Consider the following 15,844-nt stretch of genomic DNA (forward strand, 5'->3'; position numbering starts at 1 on the left):
AACACGTGCCTAGCACGCCCACAAATTTTCGAGCCAAACAACTTGATATTTTGAAATTGAAATAATTTTCAAAAACAGATAAAAAATAATAGAAGTACCTGCAAAAATTCAATAAATTTTAGATTTTTTTTAAGAAACTAATAAATTTTGGATTTTAAAAATTATGAAAGTTACAATTCTCATATTAAGTTTAAAAAAAATATATTTTTAAAATGTGATAATAATTAAATAAATGAGCAAGCTAATCAGATAAAAGCAATAATCCATATGTGCCTGAGCGAGAAGAAAAATGGAGCGGCTAGCTCGTTTAGCGCATCTCCCGCCGCCGCTTTTACCCTCTACATCTTCACGATTTCCTAAAGCTCTTCCATCCCCACATCTGCATAGGAGGAGGTTTCTTCTTGGCTCGTGTTAGTTTCGAGCACAGTGTATTATAATTTTCAGTTCAAGCATAATCAAGATTCATTTTTTTAATAGTTGTTTTGCTTTGTTTTTGCTTTTGTTTGCAATTGATAGCTCTGCATAGATGCAAGAAGATAGAAGAGCAAGACTTATATGGGCTTCCGAAAGAGTACTATGATGATGTATGTATATGTTATTGCTTGCAAATTTGTGCGTCGTTTCTTGCAATTTTTGGTGGGTTTTGTTCAATTTTATGATTTTCTTGGGTGGTTGTTGAATTTTATTTGATCAGCTTGTGTGCTTCGGTTAACTAAGGCTTTGGTCAAAAGGGTTCATGAAATTTCATTTCGTTTTTATCAAGATAATGTTTTTATTCCTAATTGACTGATAAAAGGGAATGTTTGAAAGATTTGGTTTTGTATTTTTCAGAGCTGTTGCTAACTTTTATCAGGATAGGAATGGCAAGCCAAGCAGAGGGAAAAGACCAAGGAATTGCGTCGGAGGCAGCAGAAGGAAATTGAGGAAGAGGAAAGGATCGAGGATGAGTACCGTGAAATTGGTTTGCGATTGCAGGATTATCCATTAGAAGACCGCCAAAAAGCCAAGAAACTAGTTTCGAGCTTCATAAGATCAGCTGAAGAGGTCGAAGAGGTACTCATTTTTGTAGCACATAAATTCACAATGTATTGTTTATGGATTCTTGTCATGTATTCTTGTACAGATGGGGATTTTTTGAGAGAAAAACCAATAGAAATTTATTATGGTAATGATTATGGAAAATTAAAGCTACATAGAGAGAATGTTGCAGAAGATTTTTCTCGTTCTTTGAAGCTTTGAATCTAATACCAAGTAATTGACAACATTCATAATATGGAATTCATTCAATTGAATCTCAGTTACAAAGTGATTGTGATTTATGAACTACTGCATCACTTGCTGAGAGCTGAATGTATGTATAAAGTCAGAGTTTTGGCCTTCGAGTAACAAAAATGAAATATAAATGTGAAGGACTAGCAGGTGCTTTCTTCCTCCATTTGGTGCTATCTAGTGCTTAAACTTTTTCACGAGTCTTTGCTCGTGATTTTCTTACTCGTGTATATGTATCTGTTAAGCGGGAGACCCTTAAAGAGGAATATTTTTTTGGTGTGGACAACAAAGTGTTTTTTGTTTTTACCTAAAATACCACATTATTTTTAAACTCCATATCCTATTTTAAAGAAGTCGAAATTAATAATTATTTTAAAATTAAAATAATTCATATAATTTGTTATTTTATTTTATTTCTTTCTATTATATATATTTTAGTAATATTTTTTTCAATTTAGTAATATTAATTAAAAATACTAGTATATATATGTGTGTGTGTGTGTGTGTGTGTGGGAGAGAGAGAGAGATTATTTTAATTTTTTATATAATTTAGTTTAATAGCTAAAGTTTTGACGCCTCATGGATGGGATTGGATGCTAAGTTGTCTTTCCAAATTTTTGTTGATATATATTTTATTGTTGTGTATGTTCATGTTATATTAGACTATTACCGTGTTCTGCAGAAAATTGGGGAAGCTGCTGAGAAAGGTGAACTCAATGAACTTGTCCTGCTGGTCATATGGAATCGTCTGGATCTCGCTCGACGTGATGTAAGTTACCATGCCGTATGTTGATGGGGCCAAAAATTATTTTGATACTACCATTAGTTATGACATGTGCTGCTTTAATTTATATTTAAAAGCCTTGTTATAGGCTTACACTAATGTTTAGTATACACGGTCAAATGATATGTAAATTCACTTTGGTGTGTTAACAAGGTTGTTATTTAGAATTAACTATAGTAAGGATTGATATTTTATGACATTGTTATTACGAGGAATCTTGATTTGAAGGGCTGATGTTGTCATTGGTTTTATTACTTTTGGTAAAATTTGAGTGCATGTATTGTTGAAAATATAACCTCTTCTTAATCCCTAACTCGTTATGTTTGAACTTTCTTTTTGTGCCTGATGCGATTTATAATTTTGCAATCCAACTCTTCTCAGGATGAAAAAGATGCTGTTAGAAGTCTTGATCTCCTGTACCGGCGGGTTGAGGTAGGCATCATATTTGTTGTTCGTTTGTCATCTGTCATTAAAAGAGGTATACAAAGCAATGATCTTGTTTTTGTATGTCCCAATCTATCTACCTATACTTAATCTCTACGATGGTTGAAGTTATTAGAACAACTGCTTTGGTATGATCTATCACACAGAAAGTTCTTTCCAATTGTATATATATTTATTTATTAGTAATTTCATAATATCTCACCAATTTTTTCCCACCTTTTTCTCAACTATTTCCTAAATATTGGATAATTTTATTTATGTATTTATCTATGATTTTAAGTATCTATATTATGTATGTATACTTACTATTTTATTAAGCGAGATACTTTTTTACTAATCGAATTTAGTGTGACTTTGTGAAATCAAACTAAATTTATATTTATAACCATCATTTTAACATTTTATTGATTTTATTATCATTGACTGTCTCGACCGTCAGATAGCCTCGGACCGTCAATAGAGACGGCCTTAGACAAAGGCGGGCTTAGGAGGCCGCTTCGACCGCCATTTAAAACACTGTATATGATGCATTGGCATCCATTTTTTAAATCCCGTCATCCAAGTTCTCCTGTTTCAGACTGAGATTTTGAAACGGCAGGCGACTCCTGCCATGAGATTACTCAACGATCTCCTGAATCTGCATGACGGATTTGATGATGATGTGTGGCTTAAGGAGTGTAAGAAGCGTATGGCTAAGACTTTCCCACGAGAAGATCCATTTAGCATTCTTGTTCCTCCTGGATTTGACATGGATAAGGTAGATTTCATTGACTTGGATATTTCATTTTGAAGGAAAAAATTTTTATTTGTTACACCTGGAGTACAGATCAATGCTACAGTATTTACTATTTAGTACATTACGCTAGCGAATGTTCGAATGTTCCTATTTTTCGTCAAGCAATCCTCTTTCCAAAAGTCTAGAGGCATTCAACCAAATTTAGCTATTACCCAAATTATTGTACGTCTGATCCGATTCATATTAGTACAAACGAAGATGGAGTACAAGCATACGCTATATTTGTTTAAATCTTGGCTGATCATTAGAAACTTATCTTGCATTTTCTTGATGTTATTTTGTAATAATGATTCACTTTTCTTTATTTGTCTTTAGCATCATGGCCCAATCCGACCATCCTTTGAAGCAGATGACATTCTTTTGAGGGTAGATTTTGTGAGAGAAGTCGATGCATTGCTGCAAGAGGTTCGATCCGAACATGGCGAAGCAGTGAGCGTCCAATCCCTCGACCCTGAGTCAGTTGGTAGTCTGTTAAAGCAGCAGGAGAAACAAAGAGCCATTCGCCAGGTTGAAGCTCTGCTAAATTTGGCCATTGATTTGACATGGTAGCATGCATCTCAACTTTGCCATCGTTTCTCCGAAGCTTATTCGAAGAGTTTTTACATCCAAGAACAACTGTTACGATTGCCTCACATCCAAATGCTTAGTCCGCCCATCCTTTTTTGCTAGAACTTGCTTTCTCTTTCTCGTTTCGGTTTGATATATCCTACACCAGAAGAAGAGATATTAGAATGCTCAGTAAATTATGAAGCCATCCCGAGTCTCAGAAATGGTCCTTGCAATGATTGAACATATTATCAGATAGACATGGGACCAAGAAGTCTAATATATATAAATTATAACTCTCAAATCATATATATCATGCAATTCAAGATGAGGTTAGGTCCCTTCCTTCCATATGCCTTGCTTTAATGCAACATTAGGACATGTGAATGAATGAATAAATGGGCCCTTTGCTAATCGAGTTTACAAATCAAGAGGGCCCAAGTCGGACGTCCAACTCAAAGAACATCAAGTCAAGGAATGATTACCCAAAATGTGTCCAACAATTAGGCCCTTTTCCAGTTGCCATCAAGACAAAAATGGGGTGAGATTATATCTCAGGTACTCGGATTTCTATGCTGAATTCTCCTGTAGGCTCCTTTTAAAAAATGTGGGATTCACATTATATTGAACTTAAAATCAAAAAGGGCCAATACTTCCATAAATTCCAGCAAATGAAGTGTTCATCTAAAATATACTAAAAAACTAATTTGGGACAAAATACCTTATCTCAATCAATTATGGCCATCATCAATTGCAAGTTGATGACCAGCCCTTTTTTTCTAGTGGGGTAGGCAAAGGAGACAAAGATCACAACTTTTGCTTTGTCATCTTAATGTTTTTTCTTCACTCATTCATACTATATAAAGGCAAAATAATGTATAGTTCATTCCCACATAATTTATAAGATATCCCATTCATCAAGAGAAAACTGCAGTTTTTGCCTAAACATGGCTACAAGTTTGGTTTCTTTAGTTAGAAGTACCAAGGCCGGGTCGGTCGGATCATTTCAACGTTGTTGTTCGAAACAAATCAGACAGCAGAGAGCACGCCTTTACATCATATGGAGATGTACAATGTTGCTTCTGTGCTGGCATGATTGAAGGGCAGTGATATCATTCATTTTCAATGGCAAAAACATTAAGTTTTAATTCTTTTTTCAGTTTGATACTGATTCGCGAAACTGTCGTTTCGACTAAATTCTCGAGTCTGTCACTATTTGAAGCTGGTACTGATGTATGCACATAGATGGATACACCAAGTGAGCATGTGGAATGTTGCAAGAACATTGTGTAGGTTTTTTTAGTAGTTAGGAACTGAGTTTTCTTAGGACATTTGGAGGGATGATTAGAATTTGTGTAAGACTGGTGTCCCTTAATGATGTTCTGGAATTTCTGGTGTCTCTTAATGAAGTTCTGGAATTTGGATGTTGTGTATAAAAGTGTTGATCCGATTATTTCTTATTTTGCTTAGTTTATATGATTAGCCCAATTAATAAAAATAAAATTGAAAGCAAATTAAAAAAAACACTAACAATTTTAATATGTTCGATCCAATCGACATACATTTACATGATCAAACCCAACTATCAAGTAAATTCACTAAACTTCAGTATTGTTATAATCATATCATAACTTGTTCAAACAAAAAGACTTGTTCTTTTCAATGACGAAACTGCGGATTGTTATCTCCCGAAAACGTCACCTTTCTGTCTCGAAGAATGAATCACAAGTCTTTGAATATGCGCGTATCACCAGCTAGTTGAAATATTGAAATCAAAATGAATAAGGTGGAACTGATTGAACTTTGTCTCACGTGTTGTCACGACAAATAATGAACAATATGACATTATTTTTTCAAATTTTACATCATATCTTCTCATATCAATCAAGATAATATATTTATGTATCTCTATAGTATCTTCAACAATCACAAGATAAATACAACAAAATATTTCTTTCAATTATCTTTATATCTTCAATATCTCAAACTAATATTTTTAAATTTTCTTGACAACTAAATGACAAAAATTAAACCAACAAAAACATCATCTAACAAAAAAAAAATTAAAGATTTATTTAGCGATTCTTTTTATAGTACACAAGTGTCATTTTTTTTTCGATATTGCACCACTAATTTAAGAAGTTTGTTCTTATAATCTATTATATATTTTCTATTATCTATCTAGGTCTAAAAGTGTAAACAAAGGATAAAATTTTACAATTATGAATTTACGACTTTACCTTTTATCTACATAAAAGTAAAAGTCAAATTTTAGCCACGATATAAGAATTTTTAAAAAGAAAATACGGTCAGAGTAATTATAAATATAATAAATACATTTATGGCTTTAATTGCATTTAATGGGCCGGTTGACCTCATTCATTGCACAATTATTACTAGATATTGGTCACTTTTTTTTAAGAACCTTTTTACAAAATTGGAAAATATAATTTTTTTTAATGGTTAAAATTGAATTTTATATTAAATACAGAATCAGTGGTTAACTACTGATGGGGTCTAACGTTTACAACTTGAGTAGGTATATTGTGAGTTGGTCTCACGAATCGATTATCTGTGAGACGAGTCAATCCTACCGATATTCACAATAAAAAGTAATACTCTTTCATAGCTGATCCAAATAAGAGATATGTCTCACAAAATACGACCCGTGAGAACGTCTCACATAAGTTTTTGCTTTACAACTTATGGTGATCATGATTGTATTTAAATGCAATAATAATGGTATGAATACTATTTTTTGTATCATTATCGTATAATATTTTTGCTTTTTAATATCCTGTTGGTGTTATCTCATATCTCTTAGAGAATATTCTTATCATTTTTTTATCGTTGAACTATATCGTCAGCAGAGACTATATTACCAATCGTTACGAACTGTCATAACTCTTTTACGGCTCACTTAACCAAGCAGATCAAGCGGTACAACATTAACAATGTGACGAATGAGAACTTCACATGAGGTCATTGATCTCATTACTAATATCAATAATGCATGTTTATCACAAAAGAGAATGTGAACATAATTATACGATGAATATTCATTAATTTTTTAAAATGATAATAAGTATATAGTCTTATGTGTATTCGCATTGAGTTACATGATTTTCGATAACAGTTGTATAATTAAGATTTTTTTGATTATATATCTTTTATCCTGTAATATAAAATATCATATTAAGATTCTTAAGATCGTATGTCACTAAAAAATCAGTTTAATATATCATAGAAAGTTGAAAATAAATATAGTATGTTTCTTGTAAGACGATTTCATAGATCTTTATTCGTGAGACAAGTCAACCAAACTCATATTTACAATAAAAAGTAATACCTTTTCATGTGTGGCCCAAATAAAATATCAATCTTACAAAATCGACTCACGAGATCGTGTCACAAGAGTTTTTCGTGAAATAATCAATATATTATTTGCACCAAATAATGCAATTAGATTATTTGATTAAAAAAATTTATAAAGAAATCGACCTCCAAATGATAACTAATTTAGGCTTTCCAAAAATGTAATTTTTCCCTAAAAATTCCCTCCATTTTTTTTTATTTTTATGTTAAAAAAATCTAAAGAAATGATATAATTCAATTATATATAAAAAAATTAATGGTATTTAAAATGATTTAGTAGTAATTAATATAGTTGCTGGTCAGCAGCTTCATACCGCCAAAATTCATAAACCCTCAAAATCCCAATTTTCACGAAATCCCCAAATGCTTGGAAGATCGAAGCTGACAACATTTGCTTTCTCTAGAATCTCGAATGCCGAAGGGCTAGTGCTCTTATCGTTACTCCAGTTCACCGCCTCAATTTCAAGCCTGAAAGTGGTGTGGCGCAAGGACCCGCAACTCGACCAAGCAATTGAAAACGACAAGAAATGGCGGCTTTGCGCACGGGTTGTTCGGGAGGTTCTAAATGAACCGGGGCAGGTCATTCCGCTCCGCTATTTGGAGAAACGCCGAGAGAGGCTCCGTTCACCTGACAGCATCGAAGTTTTCCTTGCCCGGTATCCGGGTTTATTCGACACATACAGGGATCGGATTGGGCCCAAAGCTGATTTAGTTAATTTCGTTCGTCCCAGTGAGAGGCTCAACAGGTTTTTGGAAGAAGAGAAAAGGATTCACGAGGAAAATGAGATTTTGATCGTGTCGAAACTGTGTAAATTATTGATGATGGCCAAGGATAGGGTCGTTAGTGCTGATAAATTAGTTGAGGTGAAGAGAGAGTTTGGCTTCCCGGATGATTGTTTAGTGAGATTGGTGTCGAAGTATCCCGAATATTTTCGGTTACATGGAGCTCCTGGAGAGGGAAAATCGTACCTTGAACTGGTTTCTTGGAATGACGAGTTTGCGAAATCGATAATTGAGAAGAGGGCGGATGAGGAATCAAGTTCAACGGGCATCCGTGTTAGGCCTGCATTTAACTGGAAGCTGCCCCGTGGTTTTATACTCAAGAAGGAAATGAGAGAGTGGATTAGGGATTGGAAAGAGCTTCCTTACATTTCGCCTTACAGTGATGTGTCACATTTGGATCAGGCGTCTCCTGAGATGGAGAAGAGATCGGTCGGGGTTTTCCATGAGTTGCTTTCATTATCCATTTATAAGAGGGTTCCTGTACCGATCTTGGGAAAGTTTTGCGACGAGTACAGGTTTTCTAATGCGTTCTCGAGTGTGTTCACAAGACACTCAGGGATTTTCTATATGTCACGTAAGGGTGGGATTCATACCGCGATGCTTAGGGAAGCGTACAACAGTGAGGAGTTGATTGATCGCGATCCACTTCTTGAAATAAGAGATAAGTTTATTGAGTTGCTGGATGAGGGGCAGCAGCAGAGGGCTGATCGGTTGAGATTGCAGAAAGAAATGGTCTGGAAGGACTTGGAATTGATGGCGGAAAGAAACAAAGAATTGAACTGTCACGATCGTGGCATAGAAACACGAAATTGTTGAACTGTATAAACAAGGCACAGCCAGAGAGGTGAATGGTCTTTGTTGTTGAAATTCCTGGCATGTATTTCCCAAATCTTTTTTTGGGGAATGTTTTAATTTTAGACCACTTTGTCTTTAGTGTAAAACTTGCATCAGTTGTGAGAGCTTCTAGTAGTTGCTTCTCAAATTTCTTTTTTAAAAAATATGAATTCGTGAAGATTTATCAACTTAAAAATTTTGTGGGCTCTGAATATTTCATCTCAAATTCTTATTTCTTAGGAAGCTGATTGAGGTAAGAGATTTTTCCATTTCAATGTGGTATTCCGGTTAGATGTTTTCATCTACGAGCTTAATTTTAAATGTAAATAACCTAATTCGACACCAAGGTGTATCAGCATATGCACCAAGAATCGGTTCATTTTTTTCCCACCTTTAGCTCTTGAGATGATATTGTCACAGTTGACGACCTAACAATGTTGAGTATTCTTGCTAGTTTTAGATTGTAAATCAGTTCTTAATTATCGAAAAGTTCTTTACTTTTTAACCTACACATGAATATCAAGATTATTTCTAATGTGGAACCTAATGTGGGCAAAGATGATTAGTCAACAAATTTGAAAACAAAAATGAGGTAGGGACAACACGTTTTGTAGGCTTTGAATTTTAAACGTGTGGTTGGCTATGGAAGACGGAAGTAAACGCGTCTTCACACGGACAAGGGGCTCTATAAATATAGCTCCCTCCTTCATTCTGAAATCATCTCTTCTTCGAGTTTTCTCTCATCTTATAAGCATTTGAATGCTTAATTCTATAATATTTGTGATGTGTTTGTTCTCCTGTATTAAGAGAGTGTGTGTTCTCTTTGTAAACACAATGAGTGAGTTGTACACCACAAAATATTATAGTGGAATTCTTTTCATCTTGCCCGTGGTTTTTACCCAAATAATTTTTAGGAGTTTTTCACGTAAATCTCGGTGTCCAGTTTATTCTTTATTTTTTGGGTTTTATTATCTCAAATTCCGCACGTGGGACCAACAAGTGGTATCAGAGCCTTGGTTTAAAATTTCTTAAAATTCTGAGTATACTATGTGGTTGCAGCCTAGACTGATCTTCCACATCAAAAAGATTTTTTTGAGATTTTTTATTAAGGCGGGATTATTTTGTCCAGTCTACAAAATTGTTGTAGACATAATGGCGGGCAGGTACGAGATAGCAAAGTTCAATGGAAGCAATTTTATGCTGTGGAAAATAAAGATAAATGCAGTTTTAAGAAAGGAGAATTGCTTGGCGGCTATTGGAGATAGATCGGTGGAAATTACGGATGATGGAAAGTGGAATGAGATGAATGACAATGTTGTTGCTAATTTACATTTGGCTATAGCAGATGAATTACTGTCAAGTATCTCTGAGATAAAAACAGCCAAAGTTATCTGGGATACTCTGACAAAGATGTACGAAGGTCAAGTCGCTACACAACATGATTTTCCTAAAGAGAAGGCTTTATACTCTTCGGATGGTGGAATCTTCATCGATGACCGATCATATCATTACACTAAATACTCTATTTGCCCAACTCACTTCTATGGGGCATAAAATAGGGGAAAATGAACGTGCGGAAGCTTCTACTTCAAAGTCTACCAGATTCATATGATCAACTTATCATCAACATAACCAACAATATTTTTATGGGCTTTCTAAGATTCGACGATGTCTTAACTGCGGTTCTCGGAGAAGAAAGCCGGCGCAAGAATAAGGAAGATAGGTTGGTAACATCGAAGCAGGCAGAGGCTTTGCTGATTATAAGAGGAAGATTTATGGACCATGACTCCAATGGGAGCCGAAGGCGAGGTAGATCAAAGTCAAGAAGTAAAAAGAAAAATATTTACTGCTTTAAATGTGGCGGTATAGGGCACTTCAAGAAAGAGTGTATGAGTATCGATAAAAGTTCTCAAGGAAATGTGGCCGGTACTTCAGGCAGTGGTGAAATATTATTCAGCGAAGCAATAATAGTTGCAGAAGGTAGTCACAAATTTTGTGACACATGAATTATGGATTCAGGAGCAACGTGGCACATGACGTCTCGGAGAGAATGGTTTGATCATTATGAACCAATCTAAGGAGGATCTGTATTCATGAGAAATGATCATGCCTTGGAAATCGCTGGGGTCGGTACTATCAAAATTAAAATGTTTGATGGAACCATTCGCACCATACATGAGGTACGACATGTGAAAGGACTGACGAAGAATCTTTTGTCCTTGGGGCAATTGGATGATATCGGATGCAAAAATCGTATCGAGAACGGGATCATGAAAATTGTGAAGGGCGCGCTTGTGGTTATGAAGGCGGAAAATGTTGCTGCAAATCTGTATGTACTTTTGGGAGAAACACACAAAGAGGCGGAACTAGCTGTTGCATCAATTGATTTAGGAGAAGAATTAACAGTGTTATGGCATAGAAAGCTCGGGCATATGTCAGAACGAAGGTTGAAAATTCTCTCAGAACGGAAGCTGCTGTCGGGACTTACAAAAGTGTCACTACCCTTTTGTGAGCACTGTGTTACCAGTAAACAACACATATTAAAGTTTGGCACTTCTACTGCCAGGAGCAAAAGCATATTGGAGCTGATTCATTCGGATGTTTGGAAAGCACCGGTTGTATCCCTAGGAGGAGCGAGATACTTTGTCTCGTTCATTGATGATTTCTCTAGGAGATGTTGGATGTATCCAATCAAGAAGAAATAAGATGCTTTCCAATCTTCAAATATTTCAAAGCACGGGTTGAACTTGATTCTGAAAAGAAAATCAAGTGTCTGAGGACTGACAATGGAGGAGAATATACCAGTGACGAATTTGATGCATATTGTCAACATGAGGGCATCAAAAGACAGTTTACGACGACTTACACAACTCAACAGAATGGAGTGGCGGAGCGAATGAATAGAATCTTGTTGGACAGAACAAGAGCTATGTTGAGGACTGCAGGTCTAGAAAAGTCATTTTGGGTAGAAGCAGTCAAAATCGCTTGTTATATTATCAATCATTCTCCTTCAGTGGCGATTGATCTGAAGACTCCGATGGAGATGTGGACTGGGAAGCCGACAGATTATTCTCATTTGCATACATTTGGAAGTCCTGTGTACGTTCTGTACAATGAGCTAGAAAGATCGAAGTTGGATTCGAAATCCAGAAAATGTATCTTCTTGGGTTATGCTGATGGAGTAAAGAGGTTTCGCTTGTGGGATCCTACTGTTCACAAGCTTGTCATCAGCAGGGATGTTATCTTCGAGGAAGATAAAGTAAAGGGAGACAAAGGTACACCAAATTCAAAAACTACTATTTTTCAGGTGGAAAATAAGACGGACGAAGGTCAAGTTTTTTGTGAAGCAGTACCAGAGCACGAAGAACAAGAACATGTTGAGTCTGAGATTTCCAATGTGAGGTAGTCAACTCGAGACAAAAGTCCACCACCAGGTTGGCTTTCAGATTATGTCACTGAAAGCAATATTGCATATTGTCTATTATCAGAGGATGGTGAGCCATCGAGTTTCCACGAGACTACTCAAAGCTCGGATGTATCCTTGTGGATGATAGCAATGCAAGAAGAATTGGAGGCATTAGACAGGAATAATTAGACAGGAATAAAACTTGGGATCTTGTTACACTACCACGAGTAAGGAAAGCAATTGGAAACAGATGAGTCTTTAAGATCAAGCATGATGGCAATAACCAAGTGGAGAGATATCGTGCTAGATTGATGGTAAAAGGGTATGCTCAGAAAGAAGACATTGAATTCAATGAGATATTTTCTCCAGTGGTTTGGCTTACAACAGTCAGAGTGGTGCTGACATTATGTGCGGTATTTGACCTACATCTAGAACAGCTAGATGTGAAAACATCATTTCTTCATGGAGATCTTGAAGAAGAAATCTATATGCTCCGGCCAGAAGGTTTTGCGGAAATAGGCAAAGAGAACTTGGTTTGCAGGTTGAAGAAATCTCTGTACGGTCTCAAACAGGCGCCAAGGTGTTGGTACAAGATATTTGATTCCTATATCATGAGCCTTGGATACAACAGACTGAGTGCAGACCCTTGTACATATTTCAAGATGTCAGATGATGATTATATTATTTTTCTATTGTATGTGGACGACATGTTGGTAGCAGGCCCCAACAAAGATCAGGTCCAAGGATTGAAGACACAGTTGGCTAGAGAATTTGATATGAATGACTTGGGACCAACAAACAAGATTCTAGGGATGCAAGTTCACCGAGACAGAAGTAACATAAAGATTTGGCTTTCGCAGAAAAATTATTTGAAGAAAGTCTTGCAACGCTTCAACATGCAAGATAGTAAGCCAATTTCGACCCCTCTTCCTGTTAACTTTAAGTTATCCTCCGAGATGTGTCCTAGCAGTGAAGCAGAGAGGATGGAGATGTCTCGAGTACCATATGCATCAGCAGTGGGAAGTTTGATATTCGCTATGATCTATACAAGACCGGACATTGCTCAAGCAGTGGGAGCAGTTAGTCGGTATATGGGGAATCCTGGACTAGAGCATTGGAGTACTGTTAAGATGATCCTTAGATACATTAAGGGTACCTCAAATGCTGCATTATGTTATAGATGATCAGATTTTACACTCAGGGGCTATGTCGATTCAGATTATGCAGGTGATCCTGATAAGAGGAAATCTACTACTGGTTATATGTTTACACTTGCAGGGGGAGCAGTAAGCTGGGTTTCAAAACTGCAGACAGTTGTGGTGTTATCTACAACAGAGGCAGAATACATGGCAGCTACTCAAGCTTGTAAGGAGGCAATATGGATTAAAAGGTTATTGGAGGAGATTGGGCACAAACAAGAGAACGTTTCTTTGTTTTGTGACAGTCAGAGTGCCTTGTACACCGCAAGGAATCCAGTCTTTCATTTCAGGACGAAACACATTGGAGTACAATTTCACTTTGTGCGAGAAGTAGTAGAAGAAGGAAGCGTGGATATGCAGAAGATCCATACGAAGGATAACATAGCTGATGTTCTGACCAATCCAGTGAACATTGAAAAGTTTGAGTGGTGTAGATCCTCAAGTGGCCTAGCAGAAACGTAAGCAGCAGGGAATGGCAAGATTGAAAAGATGTGTGGAGATGTGTTTAATTATCAATCAAATCTCCAAGTGGGATAAATGTCGGCAAAGATGATTGGTCAACAAATTTGAAAACAAAAATGAGGTAGGGACAACACGTTTTGTAGGCTTTTAATTTTAAACGTGTGGTTGGCTATGGAAGACGTAAAATTATACGCGTCTTCACACGGACAAGGGGCTCTATAAATAGAGCTCACCCCTTCATTCTGAAAACATCCCTTCTTCGAGTTTTCTCTCATCTTATAAGCATTTGAGTTCTTAGTTCTATAATATTTGTGATGTGTTTGTTCTCCTGTATTAAGAGAGTGCGTGTTCTCTTTGGAAACACAGTGAGTGAGTTGTACACCACAAAATATTATAGTGGAATTCTTTTCATATTGCCCGTGGTTGTTACCCTAATAATTTTTAGGGGTTTTTCACGTAAATCTCGGTGTTCAGTTTATTCTTTATTTTTCGGGTTTTATTATCTCAAATTCAGCACGTGGGACCAACACATAAATGGTAACTTACTGTGCCAATTATTAATGTCTCACACAATACGAATGATACTTTCTTAGATAGTATTAGTTTAATAATCTTTCGTCACACTTGACACATTTTCTTGGTCTTTTTAGTAGCTTTGTCAACCTAGAAACATACCTAATTGAAAGAAGCACGAAAAGGTAATGAATGAATAATTACATACATTAGGAGGGCAGGGTTACTTCTAACTCCATCTTCTGTTCTCCACCTTCTGCAGATTGGCGAAAAGTTCAACGAACATGGATGGAGCCATCATCTCTCTCAAATTGAGTCTACTCGCAATGGTGCTTCTGGTACTATATCCAACGACAAAAGGACAATGGGCACCTGTTAATCCCCCACCACTTTGTGCATCACAGTTTGCATTGGTAAATCATGCATGCTCCAAGTTGCCCTACATGACAATCCCTCCACCATCTCGACCACTTCCACCTCCTAATTCTCCTAACCCCCCATCTCATGACGGATCAAGCAGTCGACATCATTCGGGACATGGCCACAGGCACAGGGGTCACAGGCACAGAGAGACACCTATCGAAGAAGAGTGCTGTAGGTGGTTAAACGAAGTTGACAGCGTATGTGTCTGTGAATTGCTAATTCATTTGCCTCCGTTTCTGATCAAACCGGCGCATAACTACACAGTCACGGTGGATGAAACGTGTTCTGTGACGTTCCCGTGTAGTTCGAGTTTGCTTTGAGTTTGATACTTAATGAACATCTGGTTGTTACCTTGCTAGCTAAGAAGATGAAGTCGTCCATTACTACGAATTATTTACATATTTTGAGTTTTTAAAGTTTATCCTTTTTTATATATAAAAAATTATTCTAAGTTTATCTTTCATGTTAAATAAAGTGGGAATATGAATTTATTTGCTTTGGCTTCTTTCCTTTTCCCATTGAAAAATCCATTTCTTGGATGCTATGCTTACATCTACATTTCTCGACGCTACCATAGATTACCTTTTTAATATAAGTGACGACAATACATTTTTGAAACTCGAATGGTTTATGAAATTAAGGAGTGTGCTCAGAATTTATATATATTCTTGAAAAATGAATTTATTATTCAATCAAATATTATTTATCAATGTCTACAAAGCAAATGAAAATTGGATGAAGCATTCTAGAAAATTTAGGATGTTATTTTCTTGAGACAGTTATTTACACTTCAAAATATATTAATAACATTCCATCTTATTTGTTTATTTAATTGATTGACAACATTACGTTGCCCAAATTGTTTCTTCTTTCTTTTCATCGTTTGTTTGGATGAATGGTGAGTTGCTTTCGTGGTTGGTCAAGCTTGTAACAAATGATGCTCATCAATAATATTTACAAGTTTTGACATACAAAAAAATTGACAACATTATCCTTTCTGCTTTTTATAA

General features: G+C 36.0%; 3 protein-coding genes across 3 annotated transcripts; all 3 read left to right on the top strand.

Annotated features, from left to right (window-relative positions):
• The first annotated feature begins 247 nt into the window (after positions 1-247).
• On the top strand, positions 248-4,097 carry LOC142556570 (protein PALE CRESS, chloroplastic). Its single transcript, XM_075668033.1, has 7 exons — positions 248-410; positions 517-584; positions 859-1,053; positions 1,952-2,038; positions 2,435-2,485; positions 3,075-3,254; positions 3,609-4,097. The coding sequence occupies exons 1-7, from the start codon at positions 290-292 to the stop codon at positions 3,840-3,842; spliced, it is 936 nt and encodes a 311-aa protein (XP_075524148.1). The 5' UTR covers positions 248-289; the 3' UTR covers positions 3,843-4,097.
• A 3,423-nt stretch (positions 4,098-7,520) lies between these two features.
• Positions 7,521-15,331, top strand: LOC142556569 (protein WHAT'S THIS FACTOR 1 homolog, chloroplastic-like). The gene is made up of 2 exons (XM_075668032.1): positions 7,521-8,841; positions 14,674-15,331. Exon 1 carries the CDS (start codon positions 7,578-7,580, stop codon positions 8,811-8,813), a length of 1,236 nt encoding a protein of 411 aa, XP_075524147.1. The 5' UTR covers positions 7,521-7,577; the 3' UTR covers positions 8,814-8,841; positions 14,674-15,331.
• On the top strand, positions 14,696-15,154 carry LOC142556408 (uncharacterized). The gene has a single exon (XM_075667868.1). It carries the CDS (start codon positions 14,696-14,698, stop codon positions 15,152-15,154), a length of 459 nt encoding a protein of 152 aa, XP_075523983.1.
• Positions 15,332-15,844: the final 513 nt, after the last annotated feature.

The sequence above is a fragment of the Primulina tabacum genome, chromosome 9, assembly GCF_025594145.1.
Source record: "Primulina tabacum isolate GXHZ01 chromosome 9, ASM2559414v2, whole genome shotgun sequence".
NCBI classification, from domain to species: Eukaryota; Viridiplantae; Streptophyta; class Magnoliopsida; order Lamiales; family Gesneriaceae; genus Primulina; species Primulina tabacum.